This window comes from Danio aesculapii, chromosome 16 (genome assembly GCF_903798145.1).
Source record: "Danio aesculapii chromosome 16, fDanAes4.1, whole genome shotgun sequence".
Classification (NCBI taxonomy): Eukaryota; Metazoa; Chordata; class Actinopteri; order Cypriniformes; family Danionidae; genus Danio; species Danio aesculapii.
In genome coordinates this window covers 27,903,135-27,929,403 of record NC_079450.1, presented here as the reverse complement: position 1 = coordinate 27,929,403, position 26,269 = coordinate 27,903,135, and the positions used below count along the sequence as shown (strand labels likewise).

General features: G+C 36.8%; 1 protein-coding gene across 1 annotated transcript in view; it reads left to right on the top strand.

The window, feature by feature from the left end:
* itga8 (integrin, alpha 8) overlaps positions 1-26,269 on the top strand; it is a 139,279-nt gene that overhangs the window by 7,955 nt on the left and 105,055 nt on the right. The window contains exons 3-9 of the mRNA XM_056474916.1: positions 1,681-1,781; positions 4,069-4,192; positions 7,395-7,456; positions 10,598-10,643; positions 16,495-16,620; positions 17,112-17,156; positions 22,793-22,836. Of these exons, the coding sequence (XP_056330891.1) occupies positions 1,681-1,781; positions 4,069-4,192; positions 7,395-7,456; positions 10,598-10,643; positions 16,495-16,620; positions 17,112-17,156; positions 22,793-22,836 (548 nt within the window). The remainder of the gene's footprint in view (positions 1-1,680; positions 1,782-4,068; positions 4,193-7,394; positions 7,457-10,597; positions 10,644-16,494; positions 16,621-17,111; positions 17,157-22,792; positions 22,837-26,269) is intronic.

Sequence of the window (26,269 nt, the reverse complement as noted above, 5' to 3'; positions counted from 1 at the left end):
TTATTCAGGCTTATGTCATCCATTTTTGCAATATATTGGAATATATTTAGCAAATTTGTGCGTGTCTGATGTTTAAATATCTTTGAAATCAAAACTATAAAGGACAGCGTGCCCCCCAGCACTCGCAACTATAGCTACTAAAAAATTGCAGTATTTTTTTAGTATCGGTATATCGGGCAACACAAGTAACTGCTTATTTTTAATACTGTCGTTATATGTCCTGTAAAAAATAATACATTAAAGTTAGTAAATTATGGATTATTTCCATCAGTTCTGTCACACAGTTCATGAGGGATTTGATTGGTGCCTCTCACAGGATGTTACACGTTGAACACAGCAGATTAGCGCAGTATAAGACTTTTTATCAGAGGAAAAACAAGATGTTGACAGTGTAGGAGATTTTTACAATAAAAAAACAATAATTTAGCGAAAATTCAAATTTAGATGTTACCTTGTTTCCTTTTTTATGCAATTAGAATAAAATCAATTCTTTGTATTTCAAATCAGGCTCTGCAGAATCCATATAAAGATTTATATTTATATATTGCTTTATATATTATCGATTTTCATATATTAAAAGCAATTCATAGCCATGTTTCCATCCAAAACTGCAAATTAACTTTAAGCGCAACATTGGAGTATTACATTAAAGATGTTTCAAATAAAGCAGTGTTTCCATCCAACGAGTCAAAGGGAATAAAATTGTCACTTCCTGATTATCTGCCGCCAAATATCAACAGTATAAACGGAACTTGCTGTGGTTGGAGAAGCTGCGTGAATCTTTTCTTCATTTAATACATGTTAATGACTTGCGCCTCAGAAGGCAATGCTGACACACAGTGAACAACATTTCAGATGTTTTACAGTATGCTCAGCCTGCTGTTTTTTCCATTCACACACATTTTCATCATCACGTGATCTCTCATAACAAAATTACATGGCCTTTTATACTGTTCATACTGTAATTTGGTCGGTAAAAGCGTTTCCATCGTGGTTTATGCGCATCTTTTCTTATCCTACACATCTTTTCTTATCCTACTTTTCTTATCCTACTTTTCTTATCCTACATCCCGTTTATCCTACTTAGTTATGTGCAAATGATTTTTATGCGCCTTTTCAAAATTGATGTGCATCTTGGTGTTTCCATTAAATTATTTTTTATGCACATATTCAAAACGCACATAAAAATAGGTGGAAATAGATGGAAACGTAGCTATTGTCAGCAAAAATTTCCATATCAGAGAATACATCCCTAAAAAAATCTAAATCTCTACCACACAAGTTCCCATAAGGCCCATAGTAATGGCTGGAGAGAAAGCAGAGAAGGATTAGAGGTGATGTGTTTTTATGAGGTGTAGACTGTACCTTATGGAGCTCTAAACAGGTCCAGCTGTAGCGAGATCTTCTCTGGATCATGCAGAACCCCCGTAGACCCAGATCCACAGAATCATGTACAGCACTTGTGTGCACACACTTTGAGTGTAAAACAACCCCCTGTAGATGTGTCTTCAAATAAACAAACACACTCGTCTGAAAGCAGGCTAATTTGCTGTTGTTCCAGAGTGGCTATATTGGCACCATTTTACGTTCCTTGGGTGCCTGATGTTTTCTGTTTATTATAAACAAGTCCAATTCTGTGTTTTTCTGCAACTTTTCTTTTTCCTCTCTCTTTTTTCCCAGATAACCGTATGATTAAAGTGAACGGGACACGAGAGCCTCTAGAATTTAAATCCCATCAGTGGTTTGGAGCAACAGTCAGGACCCACAAAGGCAAAGTGGTGGTAAGTGATGCTTAGAAATGTAATCCAGTTAAAGACCATTTGCAGTCATATTCGTGCTGGATGCTTGCTTCCGTGCGTTCATGGATGTGGTTGGAAAATGTACTCTTTATTATTGAGTATCTGCCATTCAATGGCTTTATATCTATTTAATAGTATTACATTAGTGTTTCATTCATCAAGGTATGGGAGCCAGAATCAGAGGCTCATTCATGAAGCAGTTGGAGTGTTGGATTGTTTTGGGAAAATGTTTTGATAGGAAATGTGGCTCTGTTCTGTTGCTGAGGGGCTTTTGGAAAATGTTGATTTGAGGTTGACCATGTGAGAAGGAGAACTGCTGATGTATGAAAGAAAGAAGCCAGAGTTATTACATGAGAGGCGGCCTGGTGCCCAAATGTGTCTGCCGTAGTTCACACAATCCAATAACAAAAACATTTGCTTTTTCAAAAGCTTTTATTCAGAAAAATTGTATAAGATAAAAGATTTCCCCATCCCTATCTCAGTAAAGTCTCTGAGTTCATCAAAAAAAATCTAAATTACCTCATCATTAATTCTCAGTCATGTTTTAAATCTTTATGAGTTTCTTTCATCTGTTGAGCACAAAATATGATATTTTGAAGACAAATTAACTTTATTAGACTTCATCTCACCAGCCGCAACCCATCTCTGGGAAACATCCATACACACTCATTCATACTCATACACTGCGGACAATTTAGCTTACCCAATTCACCTGTACCGCATGTCTTTGGACTGTGGAGGAAACCGGAGCAAGGAACGCAGGGAGAACATGCAAACTCCACACAGAAACGCCAACTGACCCAGCCGAGGTTCGAACCAGCAACCTTCTTGCTGTGAGGCGACAGCACTACCTACTGCGCCACTGCGTCGCCCACTTTATTAGACTTCTTTTAAGAAAATGCCATGGAAATTCTTCTTTTTTTGTTAGCAGAAGAAAGAAACTCAAATGTGTTTTGAACAAGAGAAGTTGTAATTTTTAGGTGAGTTATTCGTTCAACGATTCTCTTTGTGTTGTTTACATCTGTTCTGTTGTGACTTACACAGTAAATGTATTGCACAGTAAAAATTAATTTAGTTTTTTTCACATTTTAAGTCACCTGAATTATTTCAGTTTTAATCTAGTTGTAGTCAAATAAACATTTAAGTTGACAATTTTATTAAGTTAGTCTACTTAAATCTTACAGGTTTGGATTGGAGGGTTTAATGAAATGTTTAATAAACCCATTACAGACTCAATACCCCTGAAGAAAATATATACTAACCTGTTAATACAAATTATATTCAAGTTTGAACATGCAATACAGATACAGCTGTGAGATCCAACATATTCTTTTTATTGTAAAATGTAAAATCACTTCTCATATAGAAACACAATTGTCTTCTATTCATATATCAACAGTGGTCATACATACAATCTTTACAGCATGCAACATTCTACATTGTGTAAATTAAGGACAGAGATTTATTAGTTACTGAAGTGATTTAGTCGAGAGCGGTGAGGGATTTTTCTTTTGTTGTATGATAAACATTAATGACACAGTCAACAGCAGGTTTATTATATTGGTTTAACTTAATTGCTGAATATGTGGCTACAGTTTAGCAATAAACAACTGTTTACTTGAAAGCATTCATTTTCACAGATTTGTATGCAATTGTTCTTTAAAGTACATTGGGCTATATGCACAGCTAGTGTTTTTCAAGCAATCATAAACTTCTGGTGAAAGGTTAAAGTGACTATTTTCAATTTCATATGGTTCCTTTTACAGCATCGATGTTGTAATGTAATTAAAATACATTCAGTTAAATAAAGTTAAGCATTCATTTAGATGTAAGAGATAAAAGACTGTAAACACTAGCACTGTCAGTAGCAGCAGCAAAACACTGGGGTCAATTTTTTTTTTCATATTTTGGGGACATGGAGGGGGAAAATGGAATTTAATGCAGTTCTTCTTTTTTGGTCTGAGATCCACTTCATATTGTATATCAATCAGGCAGTGAAGATCACTGATTTGTAAAGAAATCAGACCTTAAACATGGCAATTTTGAAGTGAAAAGACAGTTCACTGGAAGCGCTTGGGCTGGCTGACTGAAAATGAAAATCTGTGTGCATAAAATGTATTGAGTCTCATCTTTTTTTAGCATGCACAGTTTTAATTGATGTTTTATTATCACATATTAGTCTATGAAGAAGTGTTGTTCACAAAAACTATTGCAAAATGATTCTTCAATGAAATGAAGACTGTAACATAGTGTTTCTGTGATTCTGTAGGCCTGCGCTCCCCTCTATCAATGGAGAACAGTGAAGGTCAGCAGTGAGATGGATCCTGTGGGAACCTGTTATGTGGCTGTGCAGAACTTTAGTGCCTATGCTGAGTATTCACCCTGTAGAACCAGTGAGTGTTTATCTCTCCTTACAGACACACACACAAACATAAGATAAGACGATATACAAGAGGCATTATTGTGGAAAAAATATTTCTCAGTTTTTATTTACATTTGAACAAAAACTTTAAGTCAGAATTTGCCTGGGGTGTGAATAATTCCGAACTTGACTGTATACATGACAAACTCAAATTCCTTTGAAGATTTACAGCAGGGATGTATTAATCCAGTGGTCCCCAACCCCCAGGCCGCGGACTGGTACTGGTCCATGGATCAATCATCTGTTTTATCAATTATCTGAGTCTGAACGATCTTTTATTTTGAAAATTGTTTTGTTTTGAAAAATGACCTTATTTTCTCGGTCACTTGAGTGCCAAAATTTAACCCACAAGCTAGCAAAATGTGTAAAAAAGAGATGTCTTTGGTAAGAGGACAAGGCCCAGTAAAGAACCTGTGAACATTTGACAACAAATCAGGTAAATCCAGTATGTCTGTGCAAGAAGAAGATCAACTGCTGGAGATCGCAAATGACGGTGGCCATTCACATATCGCATCTTTTCCATGCACAAGTTATTGCCAATGAAGGCATGGGCATCTTCAGAGTGCTGCGAGCGCACTGAACTAACCGATCAACTTCATATTTTGTATAGAATATACACATTTCGGTAGACTAATTTTGTATCAGACTTGCAGCAATGTTTTGTCAGCTTGTCATCCTCTGAGAAAATGATTGATGGTCGCCTAGCGACCCCCCCCCTTCTTCAACCCCCCCACCCCTAGTCCGGGCCACAGTAAAATTGTCAAGCGTTGACAATAAAACCACTGGGGACCACTGTTGGTGATAAAACTGATGGGGACCACTGCACTATTCAATTCAATTGAATTCATGTTTATTTCTATAGCGCTTTTACAATGTAGATTGTGTCAAAGCAGCTTAACATTCTAGTAAATTGAAACTGTCAGTCCGGTTTTCAGAGTTGAAGTTCAGATTAGTTCAGTTCAGTGTGGTTTAAATTTCACTGCTGAAAGTCCAAACACTAAAGAGCAAATCCATCGATGCGCAGCTCTACAAGTCCCAACCAAGCAAGCCAGTCGTGACATCGGCGAGGAACAAACTTCACCAATTGAACAATTACAGCGTTCCACACATTTTCACGACTGTACTGCTCAAATGTAGTGTACAAGTTTGGGATTGGTATGATGTTTTCAATGAAAGAAGTGTCTTATGCTCACCAAAGCCACATTTATTGAATCAAAAACACAGTAACAGTTTGGTAACCCCAGACAAGTCAAAATAAGCAGTTGTGTCAGGCTTGCATTTCACACATAAACACACATGCATCCACCACTTCCCTTACTGCCCAGTTGTGGCAGTTACCATGACACCCATATGCCCTACTGTAAAGATCAAAGGGGAAACACATAATTTCCTGTAATTTCCTGCTTATTTCCTGTATTTTGAAGTCACAGTCTGGGAGAGTTGATCAATTTACTCTGGTTTTATGTCGTCACATCAGATTCTGTGAACACTTTTTATTATGCAGATATACACAGTGAGAGCATCTGTATTAATAGTTTGTGTAGCGTGAAGTGGTATATTAATAATAACTATGCCTAATGTGTTCAGAGGGAAAATTTCATGTGACATATGAGGCCATAATGGCTGAATTATTTTCCTCAAACTGTTTCATGTGCCAGCCGTCTTCCTGGCGGGCCAGAGTTCTTGCCAAGATGCATGGCAGGGATGATTTTATCTGCCTTGTGTTTATGAATACCTACAGCATACACACACTGTTGAGTTCTGTAGAGAAAATGTGATACTAAGAGAAAATACTGGCAAATAAGAGAAACAGGGATGGAATGAGAAACAGAGGGAAAGTGTTTTTATTGCATTCAAGTGAACATGCTGGGTTGGAGACGTTGAGGTTGGGAAGTGATGTTACGGCTCATTAATTCACCCCACCGACTGTACGACACATTATATCAACACACACAGGACATAACTTACTGTACATTATATTACAGCGTGTTCCTTGTTGGAAACAACATTCCTGTGTGCCAGTCAGATTTTTTTGTTAGATTTTGAATTGGGGCTTCATTAATTATATTATTATTTTTATTCATTTATGTTATTTTCTGCTTAGTCCCTTTATTAATCAGGGGTCGCCACAGCAGAATGAATCACCAACTTATCCAGCATATGTATTACGTAGCGGATGCCTTTTCAGCTGCAACCAAGGCCCGTAGCCAGCCTGGGGAAAGGGGGGGGTGCTTTTTTTTTAAAAATATGGACCTTTTTTCGGTTATTCGCCTTGTTTTCTATTTAATTATGAGGTTTAAATACTTTTTCAACACAATTTTTTCCTGGATTAGCTTGTCAGATGGTCATCAACCACACTTTTTGATGCACGAAGCTGTTTGAAGCTGTTCAAATTTTATATTAAAAACTTTTGTCTTAAATTTAAACCTATTGTCATTTACTAGGCAAACACAAACTGGCCAGCACATTTAACTTTCCTCAGATCACACTAAAGCAAGCGCCAAAACAGGATTCTGCTTGGTCTTAAAGCCTTTTTCGATGATTATTTTCACAATTTATTATGGCATAGCAGTCAAAATAAGACAAACAAGCTCGTGTATGGGATGAATTCTGGACGTTTGTCAGTGAAGGGTGAATCTTTCGAACCACCCGAACCCCCCCTAGCTACGGGGATGCAACCCATCACTGGGGAACACCCATACACTCTCATTCACATACACGGCCAATTTAGTTACCCAATTCACCTATAGCACTTGTCTTTGGACTGTGGGGCAATCCGGAACACTCGGAGGAAACCCACGGGAACACAGGGAGAACATGCTAACTCCACACAGAAATGCCAACTGGCCCAGCCGAGGCTCAAACCAGTGACCTTGCTGTGAGGCGACAGCGTTACCCACTGCACCACCGCACCGCCTTATTATTTTTATTATTATATTGTCAAAAAATTTACTGTTTTGATAAATATATAATAAATATATTTAGTAATTAAGTTGCCAAAAAGGAATTTAAACACTGTATCTATATTAATCTGACTAAACTTGTGAGCTTTTTGAGGAATTGCATCATATCGCATCTTATATTGTACATATCTGTCTTCAGGGTGCTGAAACTTTATTTACTCATTCATATCTTGATGACTTGTATTACTGAGGTATCTGTGATCTCTGTAGATAACCCAGACCCAGAGGGCCAGGGCTTCTGCCAGGCGGGCTTCAGTGTTGATTTTACTAAGGTAACAAATCTCACTCCTCAACCTTGTCTGTGTATTTCATCTTTATGATTATAAACTTTCTGAAATGTTATCCTTATTTCAGTTCAAATTTAAATAAACTTTTTCTTCCATTTTTTTTTTTAAATACAGATTTTTTAAAATCAGAATTATTAAACCCCTTTGGAATTTTTTTTTTCTTTTTTAAATATTTCCCAAATGATGTTTAACAGAGCAAGGTAATTTTCACAGTATGTCTGATAATATTTTTTCTTCTTGAGAAAGTTTTATTTGTTTTATTTTGGCTAGAATAAAAGCAGTTTTAAATTTTTTTTAAACACCGTTTTAAGGTCAAAATTATTAGCCCCTTTAAGCTATATTTTTTCAACAGTCTACAGAACAATAACTTGCCTAATTACCCTAACCTGCCTAGTTAACCTAATTAAGCCTTTAAATGTCACTTTATGATGTATAGAAGTGTCTTAAAAAATATCTAGTCAAATATTATTTACTGTCATCATGGCACAGATAAAATCAGTTATTAGGAATGAGTTATTAAATCTATTATGTTTAGGAATGTGTTGAAAAAAATCTTCTCTCTGTTAAACAGATATTGGGGGGAAAATAAACAGGGGGTTTAATAAATTAGGGGGTTTAATAATTCTGACTTCAACTGTAGAATGGCATATAGACCCCACTTTTTATCCCTTTGACCCTGTATCCATTTGTAATCTCTGCACAGGTCCTACTAGCTGGCTTACGTTACATTCACTCCCTAAACCTCACTCCCATCTAGGTCACTGCACTGATGTAAAGCCTTTTGATTTATTCACCCTGCTCTGAATGAGAACCAGCATATGTAAGCTAAAGAGTGAAACCTCTAGTGTCAGTCACACTGTGCCTCTTGAGACCTGGGGAGTAAGGTTTACTTGAGCAAATCCTCGGCTGGCCTCAGAAGCACTTAGCCTCTTAAGTGGTTCACCCTTTACAAAGTTTTCTATACCTTGCTAAGCAATGCAAACAGACACCTAATGGTGGCGCTGGCATGCATACCCTCATAGAAAACAGTTTTTACAATTTTAAAAGAGGTTCAACATGGCACGTTCATTGTGTGATTCGCTTTAACCTCACCTTCATCTTAGTCTCAGCCCTAATGCAATCTCCCCAGTTCTACTTGCCCCAATCCAATCAAGAATTAGCTTTTCCAATATTGGAGGCAGAAAGAGTACCAAAGGCTCTAATGAACACAGTCTTATTTGTTAGTTGCTATTGTGGTTCTTGAGGCAAGGGGAGTACTGTTTACTAATCCCACTTACTGGCACAGATCCCACTTTACACTCGCCACCCCAAAAACTATCTGAGTCACAGCACAAACAAAATCTCTACTGTTCTACTTAGCCTAGTCCAAATGGGAACTAGTGTAGTATTAGTGCCAGTATTAGAGGCAAGTATACTGTCATGGGCTCTAAAGATTGAGCATCAGGTGCTGTTGCATCTTTTGAGGTTACATTCACATTTAGCTGTTTTTCAAAGTGTTTTACAAGTGAGTATTTACACTTGTCTCTACATAGCCTACAAGCTAGCTTCTATTACATTCATCTCCTAAACATCCCTCCTATCTGGGTCACGGCACCAATGAAACCACTGTAGTAACTGGCTTTTTTTTGGGTTTGACAGATGGGCACAATAACAAGAAAGATAGCAGCTGTGAATGTCAGCAGTTGGTGCACCTCTGGATTCAAATGAATTAATGACCCGTTTTCACTGAGTGGTACAGTACGGTACAGTGCGAAATAGCTTACTGCGTCTGCAATTATATAAAATAAAAAAAGTAAATGCAACATATATGAACCCATACAGACCCTTACACTCTCTGATAGGTTACCAATTACAGAAAAATTACTCATTCTGAGTTCATAATAGTCCAAAAGGTGATGTTAAACATTGCAGTTTGTTCATGTTTTAGGTTGCTGAAACAATCATTTGCTCCTTTGTTTTTTCCGGCTTCTCCTTAGTTTTTTTGCACTTCATTCTCACGTTTGTCTGTTTCTGAAAGGATCGGATGTCGAAGTGCTTCAATAATCACACGCACGTTATTATTATCAGCTCAAGAAGTTCTTATTTCAAATATAGGAGCACGGTGAGCGCAAGCGAGAAAGCGAAACCGCTTCCACTTTAGACAGTCTTGTAAAAAATGACAGGGCAGAGGGTAGATTCTGTTCTTCTTATTGGCTTTGTGGCTGTTCATCAAGACAAACGACAAGATTTGTTTGAGCTCCGGTCAACCATGGCTCGTTATTATATGTATATATTATTACGGGCTCGGTTGTGTTTTTAAAAAGGCAGTTTCTTTGTTTTCATTCACCTGGTTTGTTGCACGAGCGAGTGATGTATCTCTGTAAACCAATAGCGTTCAGTTGCACGTCTTGCTCCACCTTTTGGTACCCTTTTGTTGTGCTAAAAGTGGTACGGTATAGTTCGCTTTTAGGTACCTTTTGACAGTGGAAACGACCATGAAAACCAAACCGAACCAAACCGTACCATGCCACTCAGTGGAAACGGGCCATAAGATTTATTTGCTCATATCCAGCTAAACTAATTGTATTAATTGTGCTCAAGGTGGAATGTGGAATAATGTGGAATAATGTCACTTGCTGAGGTAGAGCATAAAAAGGCAAGATGAGAGAGCAAAAGGAAAGATGCTGTCTTTCACAGATCCAACTAAGTGGCATCTGTTAGACTGCTAAAACCTCACTTCCATCCAGATCATGGCACCAATGTAACCCCTCTGGTTCAACTCATTCCACTCAAAGCAGGAACCGGCATTAGAGGTGGGTGCACTAACAAGGAGACTAAAGTCTGCAACCTCAGGAAGGAGATGCTAATGGCTCTCTTGAGGCCAGGGAAGTAAGGATGTCTTGCATAGCTCTTACCAGCTGGCTCCTGTTCTATTAGTTCATGCCTCATTTCTGTTCTCTCTATTTCTAGCGCTTATAAGATAATCAAAACCCATCTTTTTGCCAGTCTCTTGTACGGCTTTTTCAATAATCCTGCTCAAAATCCACAAGCAAACCCACAGAAATACACAAACACATTTTTGAGGCCTGTGTCCTCATTCCTACCTTCTCTTCTATTTCCTCACTGTTTTTTTTCTCCATCTCTCAGGAAGGGACTCTGGTCGTGGGAGGACCAGGGAGTTTCTACTGGCAAGGTAACACACTTCTTCTCATTATTTCGTCTTTTCCATTGTTCCATCCTTTTACAGAGTGAGATTGGCAGACAGAGGTCTCACATAACCCAGACTCACATTCTCAAAGGAGCCCAAGAATCTCTGTTTCGTCCAACAAACTGACCAGGCTGACCCTTCCCCTACCTTCAGAGTAGAATAACAGGCACTCAGACTGATGACACGTCACCTCCCAGGAGCCCCGTTACCAAAATAATCAGGGATTATCTCAGTGTGTTAGCGCTACCATTGCGGAGTCTGTCCAGCCAACCAGAGCTCTGCATTTGGTCATCAGTGAAGTGATCTGTCAAAAATCACTCATCACAGATGGGTCAGTGATAGTGTTAATATAGCGGTTGTGATAATAGAAGACAGAGAGTGAGGTCAGTCATCGGCTCTTTCTGGTCAGTGGCTTTAGTGTAGGCTTTAGAGACCTTTAAAAAAGATGTTTATTAACTAAGAGGAGGTTAATGCCTGTCTTTCCACACTTTTAATGGTGTACATAATGCATTCTGCTTAGTTACCAATGAAGCACATTTACAAATACTGTAGATATTTGTTTAGCATATATATTCATGTTAAAGATAATAACAAGTCTGCAAGTTTTTGTCTATTTTGTGACATCAGCAATGAGACAATTAAAGTAATGGACATTAATAAAATCCTAAAGTCTGGAAATGTTATTGTGTAAATCTTTGTAAAAGTCCATACTAATACTGCTTATTGGAAGGGAAATATCTATACAATTAGCTTTATTTTTTCCCACACAATTATTTTTAACATTTAATTTTAAATCCTTTAATGATGAAAGACTGAAGTAATAGAAAATTACAATATTCATAAGAGAAAAAGCTATAACAATAGAAATGGCCTCTTATACAGTAAGTGCAATCCCAGCGGACACACAACATCATAAGACTTTAATATTAGGTTAGATTTAGGTCATCAGCATCTAAGAACAACGTTATTTTGATGTCCAATAATGGCATGAAATGATGTTGATATTTGGTTGATTTTAGGTTGTGTTGGAAAGTGATCAAAACTTAGCATTGAGCCAACATCTTAAACCAACGCCACAGTGACGTCAAATACTAACATTTATTCGTCAGGTATGGCAACCAAATTCCAACGTCTGATAGATGTCATATTGGTAACATCCACACAACGTCAAGCTGTAATATCTTTAGACGTTGATAATTTGTTTGTTTTTAGGTTGTGTTGGAAAGTAACCTGAACGCAACATCTGTCCATCATTGGACATTGACGTCAGCCTGACATTGGGTTGTAACGTCAACATGATTTTCAATTTCAAACAAATTGCAACGTCTCCACGACGTTGAGGTACAACATCAATCTCACATCATATTGACGTCCTGTGCCTGCTGGCATGCATCTATACTATAACTGTCTAGTATTTTACCAATCATTTTTGCAATTAGTTTTTATCTTGTACAGTGTTGTTTTATAGTTAATTAAAACTAAAGACACAAAATCAGTAACATTAACTAAAAACATGTATTTAAAAGAATGTATTAAATTCACTCACCACCAGCCACTTTATTAAATACACCTGTCCAACTGCTCATTAATGCAAATTTCTAATCAGCCAATCGAACCAGTTGAACCTTGAGGCAGATGGGCACAGCAGCAGAAGACCACACTGGGTGCCACTCTTGTCAGATAAGAACAGGAAACTGAGGCTACAATTTGCACAGGCTCATCAAAATTGAGAAGATTGGAAAAACGTTGCCTGGTCTGATGAGTCTCGATTTCTGCTGCAACATTCGGATGGTAGGGTAAGAATTTGGCATCAACAACATGAAAGAATAGATCCATCCTGCATTGTATCGATGCTTCAGGCTGCTGGAGGTGACGTAATGGTGTGGAGCAAATTTTCTTGGCACACTTTGGGCCCATTAATACCAATTGAGCATCGTGTCCACTCTACAGCCTACCAGACTATTGTTGCTGACCATGTCCATCCCTATATGACCACAGAGTACCCATCTTCTGATGGCTACTTCCAACAGGATAATGCACCATGTCATAAAGTGCGAATCATCTCAGAATGGTTTCTTGAACATGACAATGAGTTCACTGTTCACAAATTGCCTCCACAGTCACCCGATCTCAACCCAATAGAGCAATTCAATTCAATTTACCTTTATTTGTATAGTGCTTGTACAATGTAGATTGTGTCGAAGCAGCTTCACATAGAAGATCATAGTAAATTGAAACCGTGTCAGTTCACTTTTCAGTGTATAAGTTCAGTTTAGCTCAGTTCAGTGTGGTTTAATATTCACTACTGATAGTCCAAACACCAAAGAGCAAATCCATCAATGCGCAGCTCTACAGGTCCCGAACCATGCAAGCCAGTGACAACAGCGGCGAGGAAAAAACTTCACCAATTGGCGAAAGTGAAGAATTAAAAAACCTAGAGACCTCTGAGGAATATTTCCAGTACCTTGTTGAATCTATGTCACGAAGGATTAAGGCAGTTCTGAAGGCAAAAGTGAGTCCAACCTGGTACTAGTAAGGTGTACCTAATAAAGTGGCCGGTGAGTGTATATCTAAAAAGAGAAAAATATACAAACCAATAAAAAGCTAATACAAATTATTAGTAAAAGCTATAAGTGTGACTCGGTGATTCTAATATTACTGCTTGTAGAGAAAGTGAGAGAAGACGCTGTTCACCTTTAAAATAAATCACTAAAAATGTGTGGAAGATATGTCTGGCTCTGACCAAATGAGGCACAGCTAAATATTTTGTGGCCGGATGTATATGTGATTGTTTATGTGCCTGAATTTGGATCACAATGCCAAATGTTGATTGTTGTGTAATTGCAGTCGTATGTTAAGCAATAAAAACAGACGAGTTCAATCTTCAGAACCCCCTTCCCCCAAGACTGAACACAGAGTACAGACCTTAATAAATACTAATAATGCTGGGTTCCACATCATGTCTCACATGTGTTATTAGTTTTTTATTGTAATGGAGAGATAGATGACTCGAGAAGACATGAAAATCTAATGTCAGACATAAGGTCTCACTTTCTCATTTACTTCATGCTGTGGACAAATAGTGATGCATTAGAAGTTATGACCTGCCACTCGCCTTCTCTCCTCTCCTCTTTTCCCATGCTCCGTCCATCTTAACCTTTGCCCTCTATAATTTTTTTTTTGAAGAAGGACAACAGATTTCTGTGAGGAGAAGAAGTACCACATGCCATGTCGTGTGTATCTGCAAAACATATGCAAGTTAGAGGCACACAGCTAAACACACATATTAAAAGAGATTAATGCTTAGGGTTCAGGGCAGGCTGTAGTCACTTGAACTTGAAAAACAAAAACAGAGGGAATGTCTCACTCTTACTCTCTCTTTTGCTTTTTATCCACCATATCTAAACTTAATCTGTAGGGAGGACTTGTGTCTGCTGTTTTACTCGGTTCTTGTTTAATGGCTTTGTAAATGCTTGCAGAATGATAGATCTGAATACTGTAAAAGCATTACATGGAGATTTTGACACTGTTTTGCTTTAATGTCTGTGCCATTCTGCCTGTTCAACCTCGGACCACATCATAAATTAATAGATCATTGATTTCCCATTATTCTTTTCAAGATATAACATGTATCAATCCTACATTATACATGTTGTACTACAGGGTGGGCCATTTATATGGATACACCTTGATAAAATGAGAATGGTTGGTGATATTAACGTCCTGTTTGTGGCACATTAGTATATGTGAGGGGGCAAACTTTTCAAGATGGGTGGTGATCATGGTGGCCATTTTGAAGTCGACCATCTTGGATCCAACTTTTGTTTTTTCAATAGGAAAAGGGTCATATGGCACATCAAACTTATTGGAAATTTCACAAGAAAAACAATGGTGTGCTTGTAACTTTATTCTTTCATGAGTTACAAGTTTCTGACCACTTATAAAATGTGTTCAATGTGCTGCCCATTGTGTTGGATTGTCAATGCAACCCTCTTCTCGCCCTATTCACACACTGATAGCAACACCGCAGGAGAAATGCCAGCACAGGCTTCCAGTATCCATAGTTTCAGGTGCTGCACATCTTGTATCTTCACACCATTGCACATCATTGTTTTTCTTGTGAAATTCCCAATAAGTTTGATGTGTCAAATGACCATCTTCCTATTGAAAAATCGAAAGTTGGGTCACCACCCTTCTTGAAAAGTTTGCCCCCTCACATATACTAATGTGCCATAAACAGGACATTAATATCACCAATCATTCCCATTTTTTAAGGTGTATCTATATAAATGGCTCACCCTATATTTTACATATATTGTCTTTTTCTAGTTTAAATTAGGGTCATACTAATCATCATATCATTGTAATATGTTATGTAACAATATTAAGATATTGATAGTATGATATGTAACTATAGTTATTTCTCAATTTCTCAATTCTCAAAGAAATAATTACACACACACACACATCGGCCACTTCATCGTTAACACAAATTTCTTATCAGCCAATCACATGGCAGTAACTCAAGGCATTTAGGCATGTAGACATGGTCAAGACGATCTGCTGCAGTTCAAACTGAGCATCAGAATGGGGAAGAAAGGTGACTTTAAATGTCCAAAAAAGAGAAAATATCCATTGAACGGCAGTTCTGTGGGCACAAATGCCTTGTTGATACCATAGGTCAGACTGAGAATGGTCAGACTGGTTCGAACTTATAGAAAGGCAACAGTAACTTGTTACAACCCAGGTATGCAGAGGAGCATCTTTGAACACACAGCATGTCAAACCTTGAGACAAATGGGCTACAGCAGCAGGAGACCACAACGAATGCCACTCTTGTCTGCTAAGAACAGGAAACTGAGGCTACAGATCGCACAGACTCAACAAAGTTGGACAATAGAAGAAGGAAAATTGTTGCCTGGTCTGATGAGTCTCAATTTCTGATGCGACATTCGGACGATAGAGTCAGAATTTGGCGTCAACAACATGAAAGCATAGATCCATCCTGCCTTGTATCAACGCTTCAGGCTGGTGGTGGTGTAATATTGTGGGGGATGTTTTCTTGACACACTTTGGGCCTATTAGTACCATATGAGCATTGTATCTACGCCACAGCCTACCTGAATATTGTTGCTGACCATGTCCATCCCTTTATGACTACAGTGTACCCACCTTCTGATGGCTAGTTCCAGCAGGATAATGTGCCATGTCATAAAGCTTGAATCATCTCAGACTGGTTTCTTGAACATGACTATGAGTTCACTGCTCTCAAATGGCCTCCACAGTCACCAGACCTCAATCCATTAGAGCACATTTGGGATGTGTTGGAATGGGGAAGAATTTTTCATTGAAAGGCATTTTGTAAAATAATATGTTACCATTACTGACATAAAAGAACAATGGTTTTATGTAAATAATTAAATTTGAATAATTTAGTTGTTGCAATTTAGGTTTTATTTATTGCAATTATTGTGTCACTGCGTAGTTAACAACTTAATGGCAAACATCTGTTTCCAGCTGTCAATCTTTAATGAACAAAAAAACCCTCTGGATCACCACAGGCAAGGCAGGAGAACAGAAAACCACACAAGACATAACAAGAACAAACCATCACAACTGAGGGCTGTGTATACAGAGAGCAAAAAAGAGAACTAAACAAGACATAGGTGAAACTCAAAAGGTTGCTATGGCAACAATCAAGGGCATAATTAGCCATTAGGACAACTAATAACAGCATTTGATGTTTGCATCCACAAATGAGTAACAACATCTGCCTCCACAACTGTCAATGATACACTAAAACACATCTGTATTTTTTGTTTTTGTGTGTGTTTAGGCCAAGTGATAACAGCTGGAGTTGCAGAGATATTGAACGGCTATTCCCTGAAAACTATCCTGCGTAAAGTTCAAGGAGAAAAGCAGACGGTGGCAGCATCAGACACGTACGATGACAGTTACCTTGGTAAGAGACTTGTGTTTGAAAGGTAAAAATGCTTTATGGGGCACCAGCGATTTGCTTGGGGCTGTGTTTGTGGGTCAGAAGAACCACCCCTCAGTCAGTTTAAAAAACACTCGGTCATACGAACACACACAAGTATGTTGAGGTAACCTTGACCCTCTGTCCCATAGCTCAGTTTGGTGCTGAGTCTGTGCCTACTGATAACATTACCATCTGGAACTACAGGCCTCAAAACACATACACCGTCACACAAGTATTCCTTAAATACACACTTTGAAATCCTATGAGTGTTTTCCATCATAAGCAGTGAGTAATCTTCATCGCAGCTGGACTGTCATATTAATTGTGATATAAATAATATCATTATGAGATGAAGCCAATTTGAGTATGCATAATTTCAAACCCTACCATTTTGGTTAAACGGATCAAATGTTCCTCTAGCTGTCTGTTTTTTCTTTTCTTTTTTTCTTATGTTCTTTTTCTTTGTCTCCTAGGATATTCTGTAGCAGTTGGAGAGTTCACAGGGGATTTGGAACAAGGTGAGAACTCTAAAATGTTTTATATGTATGAATGATGGTTTATATATGAAAGGGCAGTTACTACATTTTTTATCATCAGTTACTCACTCTTATGTCACATCACTAGATATGTTTCTATCCACCTATTTTTATGCTCATTTTGTATATGCGCTTAAAGAACCTCAAAGGTTGATGGAAATGCCAAGAATTGCATACATTTAGTATAAGTGTGGTTTATTTATAAACTAATTTCGAGAGGATCACGTGCTCATGATTGAACACAGCTAGAAACGCATCAGCTCTGTAAATTGCACCAATCAGATGAATCCTGACACACTATAAATAACCACACTATAAAAAACAAGAGTTTGCCACTCCAGTCATCTTCGTCTTGAAGAATCCCCCCTTCCACCCCTACTCCTCCCCTTCTCTGATAGGGCGGCACAGCCTCCCAGTGATTAGCACTGTTGCCTCACAGCAAGAACGCTGCTGGTTCAGCCCTTCACCAGGCAGGTCGGCGTTTCTGAGTGGAGTTTGCATGTTCTCCCCGTGCTCGCATGGGTTTCTTCCGGGTTTTCCGGTTTCCTCCCACCGTCCAAAGACATACACCATAAGTGAATTGATGACTCCAAAATAGCATCTTAATACAACTCTTAGCCATATATATCCCAGCATATTCACAAGTTGGGGAGCTCTCGAGACCTACCTGAGCTCAAACTCCCCTCCTGCCCTTCAAACAGGAGGGAGCCCCGGGCCCGAGGACGTTTTCTGCTCAGGGCTCTCTCCCGGGACAACATGCCAAATACGCTTTATTATGAATCATCAGCTAAGGGTGAACTGTTGAAAAAAGTATGCATATAACTGAGTAGGATAAACTTTTTATTCTATAAGATAAAATGTGTATAAACTATGATGGAAACACTTACCAAACAAGAGTTGCGTTCTTGCTGTGAGTAGGGGTGAGAGGGGGGATTCTTCAAGACGAAGATGACTGAAGTGGGAAAACTCTGGTTATTTATAGTGAGTCAATATTCATCTGATTGGCGCAACATGTGAAGCTGATGCGGGACCAGCTATGATCAATCATAATAAACGTGATCCTCTCGAAATTAGTTTATAAATAAACCACACATAGACTCTCTCAGCTTCTACCCCAGAAAATAAATTTTTTTTTTTGATATTTGGCGCCAGTTAATCAGGAAGTGACGATTTTGTTCTCTTTGACTCGTTGGATGGAAACGTTGCTTTATTCGCACGTCTTTTATGCAATATTTCAGTTTTGCTCTTAAATTTAATTCACATCCTTGGATGGAAACAAAGCTAATGTCACCACTAGTTGAAACTTAATAAAGAAAAGATACTTTCTATTTCTATCAAGTCACATCTTGTTAGGAGGATGTGGTGTTACTTTCTTATATGGAACATATATATATATATATATATATATATATATATATATATATATATATATATATATATATATATATATATATATATATATATATATAGATAGATATTGAAAATATGGCTTTGTTGTTATTGTTGATAGAGATAATATAAGTGGGCTCCAATGGTGCTTTAGATCTTGAGTTTGTGTATGAATACGAGTCTATGAGAGAGAGCTCTGTCTCTGTGTGTGGTTGTTGTGTGGATTTGTTGCTTGCTGAGCTTTGATCGGACCCTTCAACCTCAGACCATAATTACAGAGTTCTCACAGGATTGTGTCCTTGACATGCCACCCAGTGACAAACAGCCTGTCTGCAGTCTCAGATGCATACACATGTGTGGACCCACATCCACTCATAAGCATACCTACTGTATACATTAGACCAACCTGTCCTTCAAAAGTAAAACCTTATTAATCTTATTTATCAACTGCCTGCAAAGCTTAAAGAGATTCTTAAGTCTGGTGTAAAGTCATAGTATGCTGGCACATTGTAGATTGTCAAAAGTAAATAATTTTAAGGTCCCGTGAAGTGCTTTTAAATAGATTTTTTATTCGATGTTTGACACAATCTCAACTGAAAGCGGTTTGTTTTTATCACAGCTCTGCCAGTGAGGGTGGTTAAGATCAAGCGCATCAAATGAAAAGCAATTGGAAAGCTTCTTGAAGGGGTTGGGGCATGTCAGATACTAGAGAGCATTTGATTGGTCAAGATTTAATGAGAAACTGAAGTATGAGGTCACATGAAAAAATAAAGTTGATCCATTTAGCCGGAAGTGACAAACTGCAAGCTTTGGATGTTTATAACCAATTTATATCCTCTAAACCTAAGTTTTCTTACTGCTTTGTAGCACACTAGTTTATAGATTTCCTTTTTTTTTTTTTACAGTGCACAAATATATGCTGTTAAATTTATGGTAAATGATATGTCTAAAATAATCAGTTGTCAGAAATGAATTGTAAAGATAGTCTGTGATATCATGGGATAGTAATTCTGTGTCTGTATATTTTACAACTCATACAACTCATATATATATATATATATATATATATATATATATATATATATATATATATATATATATATATATATATATATATAAAAATATATATATATATATATATAAAAATATATATATATATATATATATATATATAAAAATATATATATATATAAATATATATATAAAAAATATATATATATATATATATATATATATATATATATATATATATATATATATATATATAAATATATATATAAATATATATATATATATATATATATATATATATATATATATATATATATATATATATATATATATATATATATATATATATATATATATATATATAAATATATATATAAATATATATATATATATATATATATATATATATATATATATATATATATATATATATATATATATATATATATATATTTTTTTTTTTTTTTTTTTATACAAAAGACAAACCACCATCAGGGTGACCATAAATTTATACAGTAAATAAATAAATACGTTTATTTTTTAATAAGTGTGAAAATGGAGCACACATCACTCTAATGTGCATTACTGACAAAAACATTACTTGTCTGAACAGTGAAGGTCTTTGCACACTGAAGTCCGAAATTTTTTATGCGTTTTTTTTGTATTCGTCACGTAAACAAACCTTTCACACTGAGTCCGATGCGTATTAATTAATCAATCCATCACGAAAAAATGTGAAACATTCCTGAGTAAGTTTAAGCAGTGAAACTTTGTTCTGCTCTCTTCTCTAAAAGTAGAAAAAGAAAGAGGAATAGGCTGCATATTGTGTTCATCCAATACTGTATAGAGATGAGGAAGAGTTTAGCTTATTATCAAAGAGCTACGCTATGATTATCCCGAAATGCAAAGTTTATTTCAGGAAATCAGTGCAATTTTGATATACTGCTTGTGATACTTCACACTTTCATGTTTGTAAATAAATCCTAAGCACAGACTGGCAGTACCTACAGACATTATAATAGATGGCGGCTGTGTTGACGTTTCGAAGCAACAAACCGAAAGCGAACCATCTATGAGCAGTGCGTCAAATGTATGGACACGCACATGTTTCTGAACTGGACAAAACACCTCTCCAAGTGTTTTTTTGGATGCGAAAAGTGAAAAATATTAAACCCGATTCGAACTTTTTTATGACGGGCAAAAGTTTCGAGGCAGTGTGTCAATACCAGGGGTGGGCAAACTCGGTCCTGGAGGGCCGGTGTCCTGCACAGTTTAGCTCCAACTCTGATCAAACACACCTGCTTATAGATAATTAGGGATCTTGAAGACACTGATTAGCATGTTCAGGTGTGTTTGATTAGAGTTAAAGCTAAGCTATGCAGGACACCGGCCCTCCAGGACCGAGTTTGCCCACCCCTGGTCAATACGATTCACACAACATGAGGTTAAATTGATATTTTAACGTGTGAAATTTAGGAATGAAAATTTCAGATTCATTGTGCAATAACCTTGACTTTTGTTTTTCAGAATTTTTAGAAACAAAAAAAAGCAGGAAAAGAAAATATATTCGATTTTTTTTTTTTTTTTTTGTAATTATTTTGGATAAAATATAAATATGAGTTAGGCTATATGAATTGCATAAATCATTAATTCATTATAGTCCATTCAAAATGGTGAAACTGGAGAAAATGTTCAACAGTTTGCTTTAGATAATTTTATGTTTATATTACTTCTAAATACTTAATTTAATATTTATATTTACTTGATGCTTATATTACTTGAAATTTACTTATAAAGCAGTAAAATGTACTTGTTACACTGGTAGTTTTTCTTGCTTGACATTTTAAATGTAAGATAATGAAGCATCCAATTCGTGTTGGGTGTCTTTTCTGGTGTCTAAAGCAATGGTTCTCAAAGTGGGGGGTCATGAGACAATGAGGCTTGGTGATTTCCAAAAATCTTATATATGTTATTAAACTATTAGAATTACCATATTTCATCCATAACCTACAGAAGAAAGTATTTAATAGTTACATAAAAAACATACAAATAAAATATTAATAATGAGTTACATGGTTGTTAGACTGTTATATATTTTTGTGTTGTCAATATGCTCATGTTTATGTAGTTTATATTGGTGTGTGTGCACTGTTTTTATGTTTATAACCCCCTTCGAGGATAGTGGGGGTCGCGAGTCACTGGAATTGTTATTTTGGGGGTCGAAGACTGAAAAGTTTGGGAACCCCTGGTTTAAAGCTTAAATGGTGTCTAAAGCTCCACCTTCTTTGATTTTGACCATTTTAAACAATTTTAGACCGCAGAGACAAATCAGTGTAAACATTTAACCTTATATCATCCTATATCAGCAGACAGAGAACCTTCCAAATCAAATATTCTGTGAAAAATAGATCAATTTCTGATTGGTATCTCACACAGTCCCACTCAAATCTGACCAGCAAGAATGAGAAGTGCAACAAAATGATGTCCGACAGCATTTCAAGGTGGATTAAATCCTCTGTTAATTGATTCGAACTATTTATTTGGTGAATCACATGCTAAAACAGCTGAAACAGCATGCACAAATAAACAACACTATCAGCAAAGTCTTTTCTCCACACTTCCCTCATACATATGTTCTCTCTGGTCTGGATTAGTGGCAAATCCAGCGAGAAGAGACATGCTGCTCTCTTTTCGTAAGACTTTCATAAATGGCTTCTTGCTGTGGGATATTTTGTGGTCACGGAAGGCGGGAAATTTGAGGTTGCGGGGGGAAGGGTTGAGAACGAACAGGCTCCTTGGGAGTCTGGGAGATTTCAAGTTCGAGACGAGTCAACCGTCCCTCTCTCCGATCTCAGTGTGTGGGACAGATCTGACAGACAGCCACAAACCCTCCCACCACATCACTATCTCCACCATCATCCATCAATGTCTGTCTCCTTCACTATGACTCTTTCTCTCTCTCTCTTCTAAATATTTATAACTAATGAGTGACTGGCATGCTGTTGACAGAGACGAGATTTACAGCACTCACAGGTCTCACCTCACTGTTTACCTTGAGATGCACTAGATAAGTGGTTGGAAAAGTGTATGTTTTATTATGGTTCCTTGTTGAAGCAGATCATTTGTTTTTTCAGACTCTGCTAGTCTAAAATATATAAACCTGCTGATATGTAGCTCATGTATGTGTACTGTATGACTTTCTCATGTTGTCTATGCAGAACTGGTAGCAGGGGTTCCTCGAGGGGCACACAACTTTGGTTATGTAAGTATACAGACTTTGTCTCCTGTGTTTTTGTTTTGCTAAGATCAGGATTTAAAGGTCAGAGGTAAAGGTCAAAGGGAAGGAAGAACGTAAGAAATGTTTGAGAGGTTAAACACTGCTTTTGTACTAAAATTGGCACAAACATGAAAATAGTGTCATAAATTACACAACCCATATGGTAAAAATGGTATATTCTATTGTTCCTTTTTCGACTACAAAAGGAGATGGCTAGTAACTAGTATTTGGTTTTTAAAAAGATGTAAAAGTGTTATATAATGATCCTACTTGCTGATTGTTGTGTATTCTTAGATTTTCAAGAGGGCAAACCACTACATATGGTAAACACAGAACATGTAAATAGCAATAAACAGAAATGTAAACAAAAGTAGTGTGTATAAACAATTAATCAGAATAATATTGGTAGTATTTAAATCATATTTAGCATGTTAACAATAATAATAATGAAAATAATTAAGTTGATGATGAAAAAAGTTATATTTTGTAATGACAGCAACAGTGATATCCATAATAATAATAATTAATAGGGCTGCACAATATATTAGTTGAGCATCGATATTGTTACAATCATCAGAGATCTAATCCATGTAGATCGCTGGTAAACACGCAGTTTGCTAAACTAAAAATCCTTCGGTATATGGACTACAAGGTCCAATCATGCACCGCTCACACGCACCTGTTCCGGATCACGATTGATTACACTCAAGCCACCTTTCCACTGCACACGACATTCGGACACTACTGTCAGAATACGCCCCCTTGTGGCAGTCGCACAGAATATTCAGTTTTGTCGTGCACCATGGGAAGCTTATTCTCGTGGTGGTGTCTGAAATAAAGGAGTGTAAAAGAGCCTTATTCTCTGTGAGTTCAACATGGCTGAATAAATGAATGAAAACTAGAAACTCATCATAGACTGCTAAAAATTTTGAAGGAATGTGAAGACGAGATTAAAAATAATAATACTTTTTATGACTCATTTATGAATAGAAATGTTTTTTAAATATAGACTTTTTTTTTGATAAAAAAAAAATAACGAAAAAATAGTATTTCTCATCGCGCACGCACGGACCAGCATGGATAACACTGGAATACATCACATCTGGTCGGCCGGTCGCATACGGTCTAGTAGCAGGAGTTCAAATATTTTAATGGATCCGTAGCTCAAATCGGATCCATATTTTCCGCATACAGAGATGATCGGAACTTCACGCAGCTCCCGGACTACTCCCCATTGGAAATGAATGACTGTTCCGGTTAGTTGCTTGTCGTGTGCAGTGGAAAGGCGGCTTCACACAGACTGATTACAAGGACTATTTAAACAGCACACACACATGCATCAGTACTGAGTCTTGTTATACTAAATTGTAAACATTATGATGTATTTTCCTTGTATTGCCTTGCCTTGCCTTGCCTTTTATCTATTTAGATCCGTACTTCCGTTGTCAGTGTCCCACTTCACATTACAGATATCGCAATGTGTGTGTCCGCAAAAGTCAAATCGCAGGATATGCAATGTTGAGTTGGGATTACAGTTGTACAAAAACCACAGGTTAAACACACTAGATTTGTGGAGACACTGCAGAATTGAATCATAATAGAGTGAATGTTTATCATCTGCATATGTTTTTAAGGCCCGTGACTACGTGAGAATTTTAAGAGAGTTTAAAGCATTTTAGTTGTGCATAAAGAAGTCTAATAAATATACATTTTATTGAATAATTTATATTAGGAAGACCATGCAGTGTTATTGTACATTTGATTATTCAGCTTCTGTTACTCTCTCCAGAAAACCATAAAGCATGGTTTATTTCACTGTGATATTTGCTCCATTGTGTTTATTTAAGACTGTAGTTTGTTAATTATATGTATATAATAAATTACATAAAAAGATATATATATATATATATATATATATATATATATATATATATATATATATATATATATATATATATATATTTCCCTCCCCTACAGAACCATCCCAATCCATCTAAAGAGATAAGTAAATCAAGCTATTTAAGTCATCTGGTAAAATTGTATTTATTATCGCAAAGAAAGAAGTCAAAGTCAAGTCGAAGTCTGCTTTATTGTCAATTCAACTACATGTACAGGACATGCGATTGAAAATGTATTACTCTCAGACCCTAGGTGTCTAACATATAATATTAATACAAAAAGAAGAATTTTAAAAAGAAATGACAGTAAATACAATTACACATGAAATATAATCTAAAAATATAAGTCTTGAGGACAGATAAACGCAACGAGGACATACAATAACATTGCGAAGTGCAAGATGAAAAACACAAAAACATTTTGTCGATGGAGAAAGAGAACCGCAGCCACCATTTTGATAAAAGTTGCAATGTCAAATTATTCGAGTATCGTTTAGCCCTTATAATCATTAATAATGCTCTAATGTCAGCACCAATAGCCTAGTGGTTAGCTGTTGACATCAAGGTTACCTGAGTTCGGCTCGAGGTCCTTTGCCGATCCTTCCCCTCTCTCTCTCTGCTTTCCTGTTTCCACGGTACTGTCCCATAAAATAAAGGTAAAATAAATAAATAATAATAATAACAATAGTTAGGCTTGGGCGATTAATCGAAAAGTAATCGAAATCAACATTCTCAACTAATAATCAATCAAATTTTTCCAGGTCGATTATTTTTTCAATTACTTACCTTACCGCATGTGGAGTCACGTGACCCTGCTTTGTTTGTTACTGTTGTGTTACTTTGCACTACATTGTCGATGATTGGAAGCTGCACCAGAGATGCCTTAAGATGGCATATTTTCTATTACATCAAAAATATTATTTAAATTAAAACATTTGTTTACAGAAGATGCAAGAAATGCTTGGTTAAAATATTATTCACAGGATATGCAAGAGTTATTTTATTTAGAAGAGATGCTGCTGTCAGCGCCAGTGGTGTAGTGGTTAGTGCCACGACACATGCACTCTGGTGCTCATGGTGACCCGAGTTCGATTCCCGCCTCGCGGTCCTATACCGATCCTTCCCCTCTCTCTGCTTCCCATACTTTCCTGTAAATACTCTATACTGTCCTGTCCATTAAAGGTGAAAACCCTGAAAAAATGATCTCTCTATTTTCTACTAGGGATGCTCCAATTGATCGGCCGGAGATCGGTATTGGCCGATAATCACATTTTTTGACTAAATCAGTACTCACTTGTTTGGCCGATCACATGAAACGATTGTAAGGGTTAGTTTACGGGTTTACAGCAGAGATGCATTTTAACTTCTTAAGCATCAAAAATACACTCCAAACTTATTCTACATTGAGGCATGTTGAATTCTTCTTCCATAATTTGCAATGTTTCCAAATTGCATTGTCAGTCATTTTTCTTACTAAATGTTTTTTTCTGTTTAATCTATTATTTTTTGTTAAGCTATTT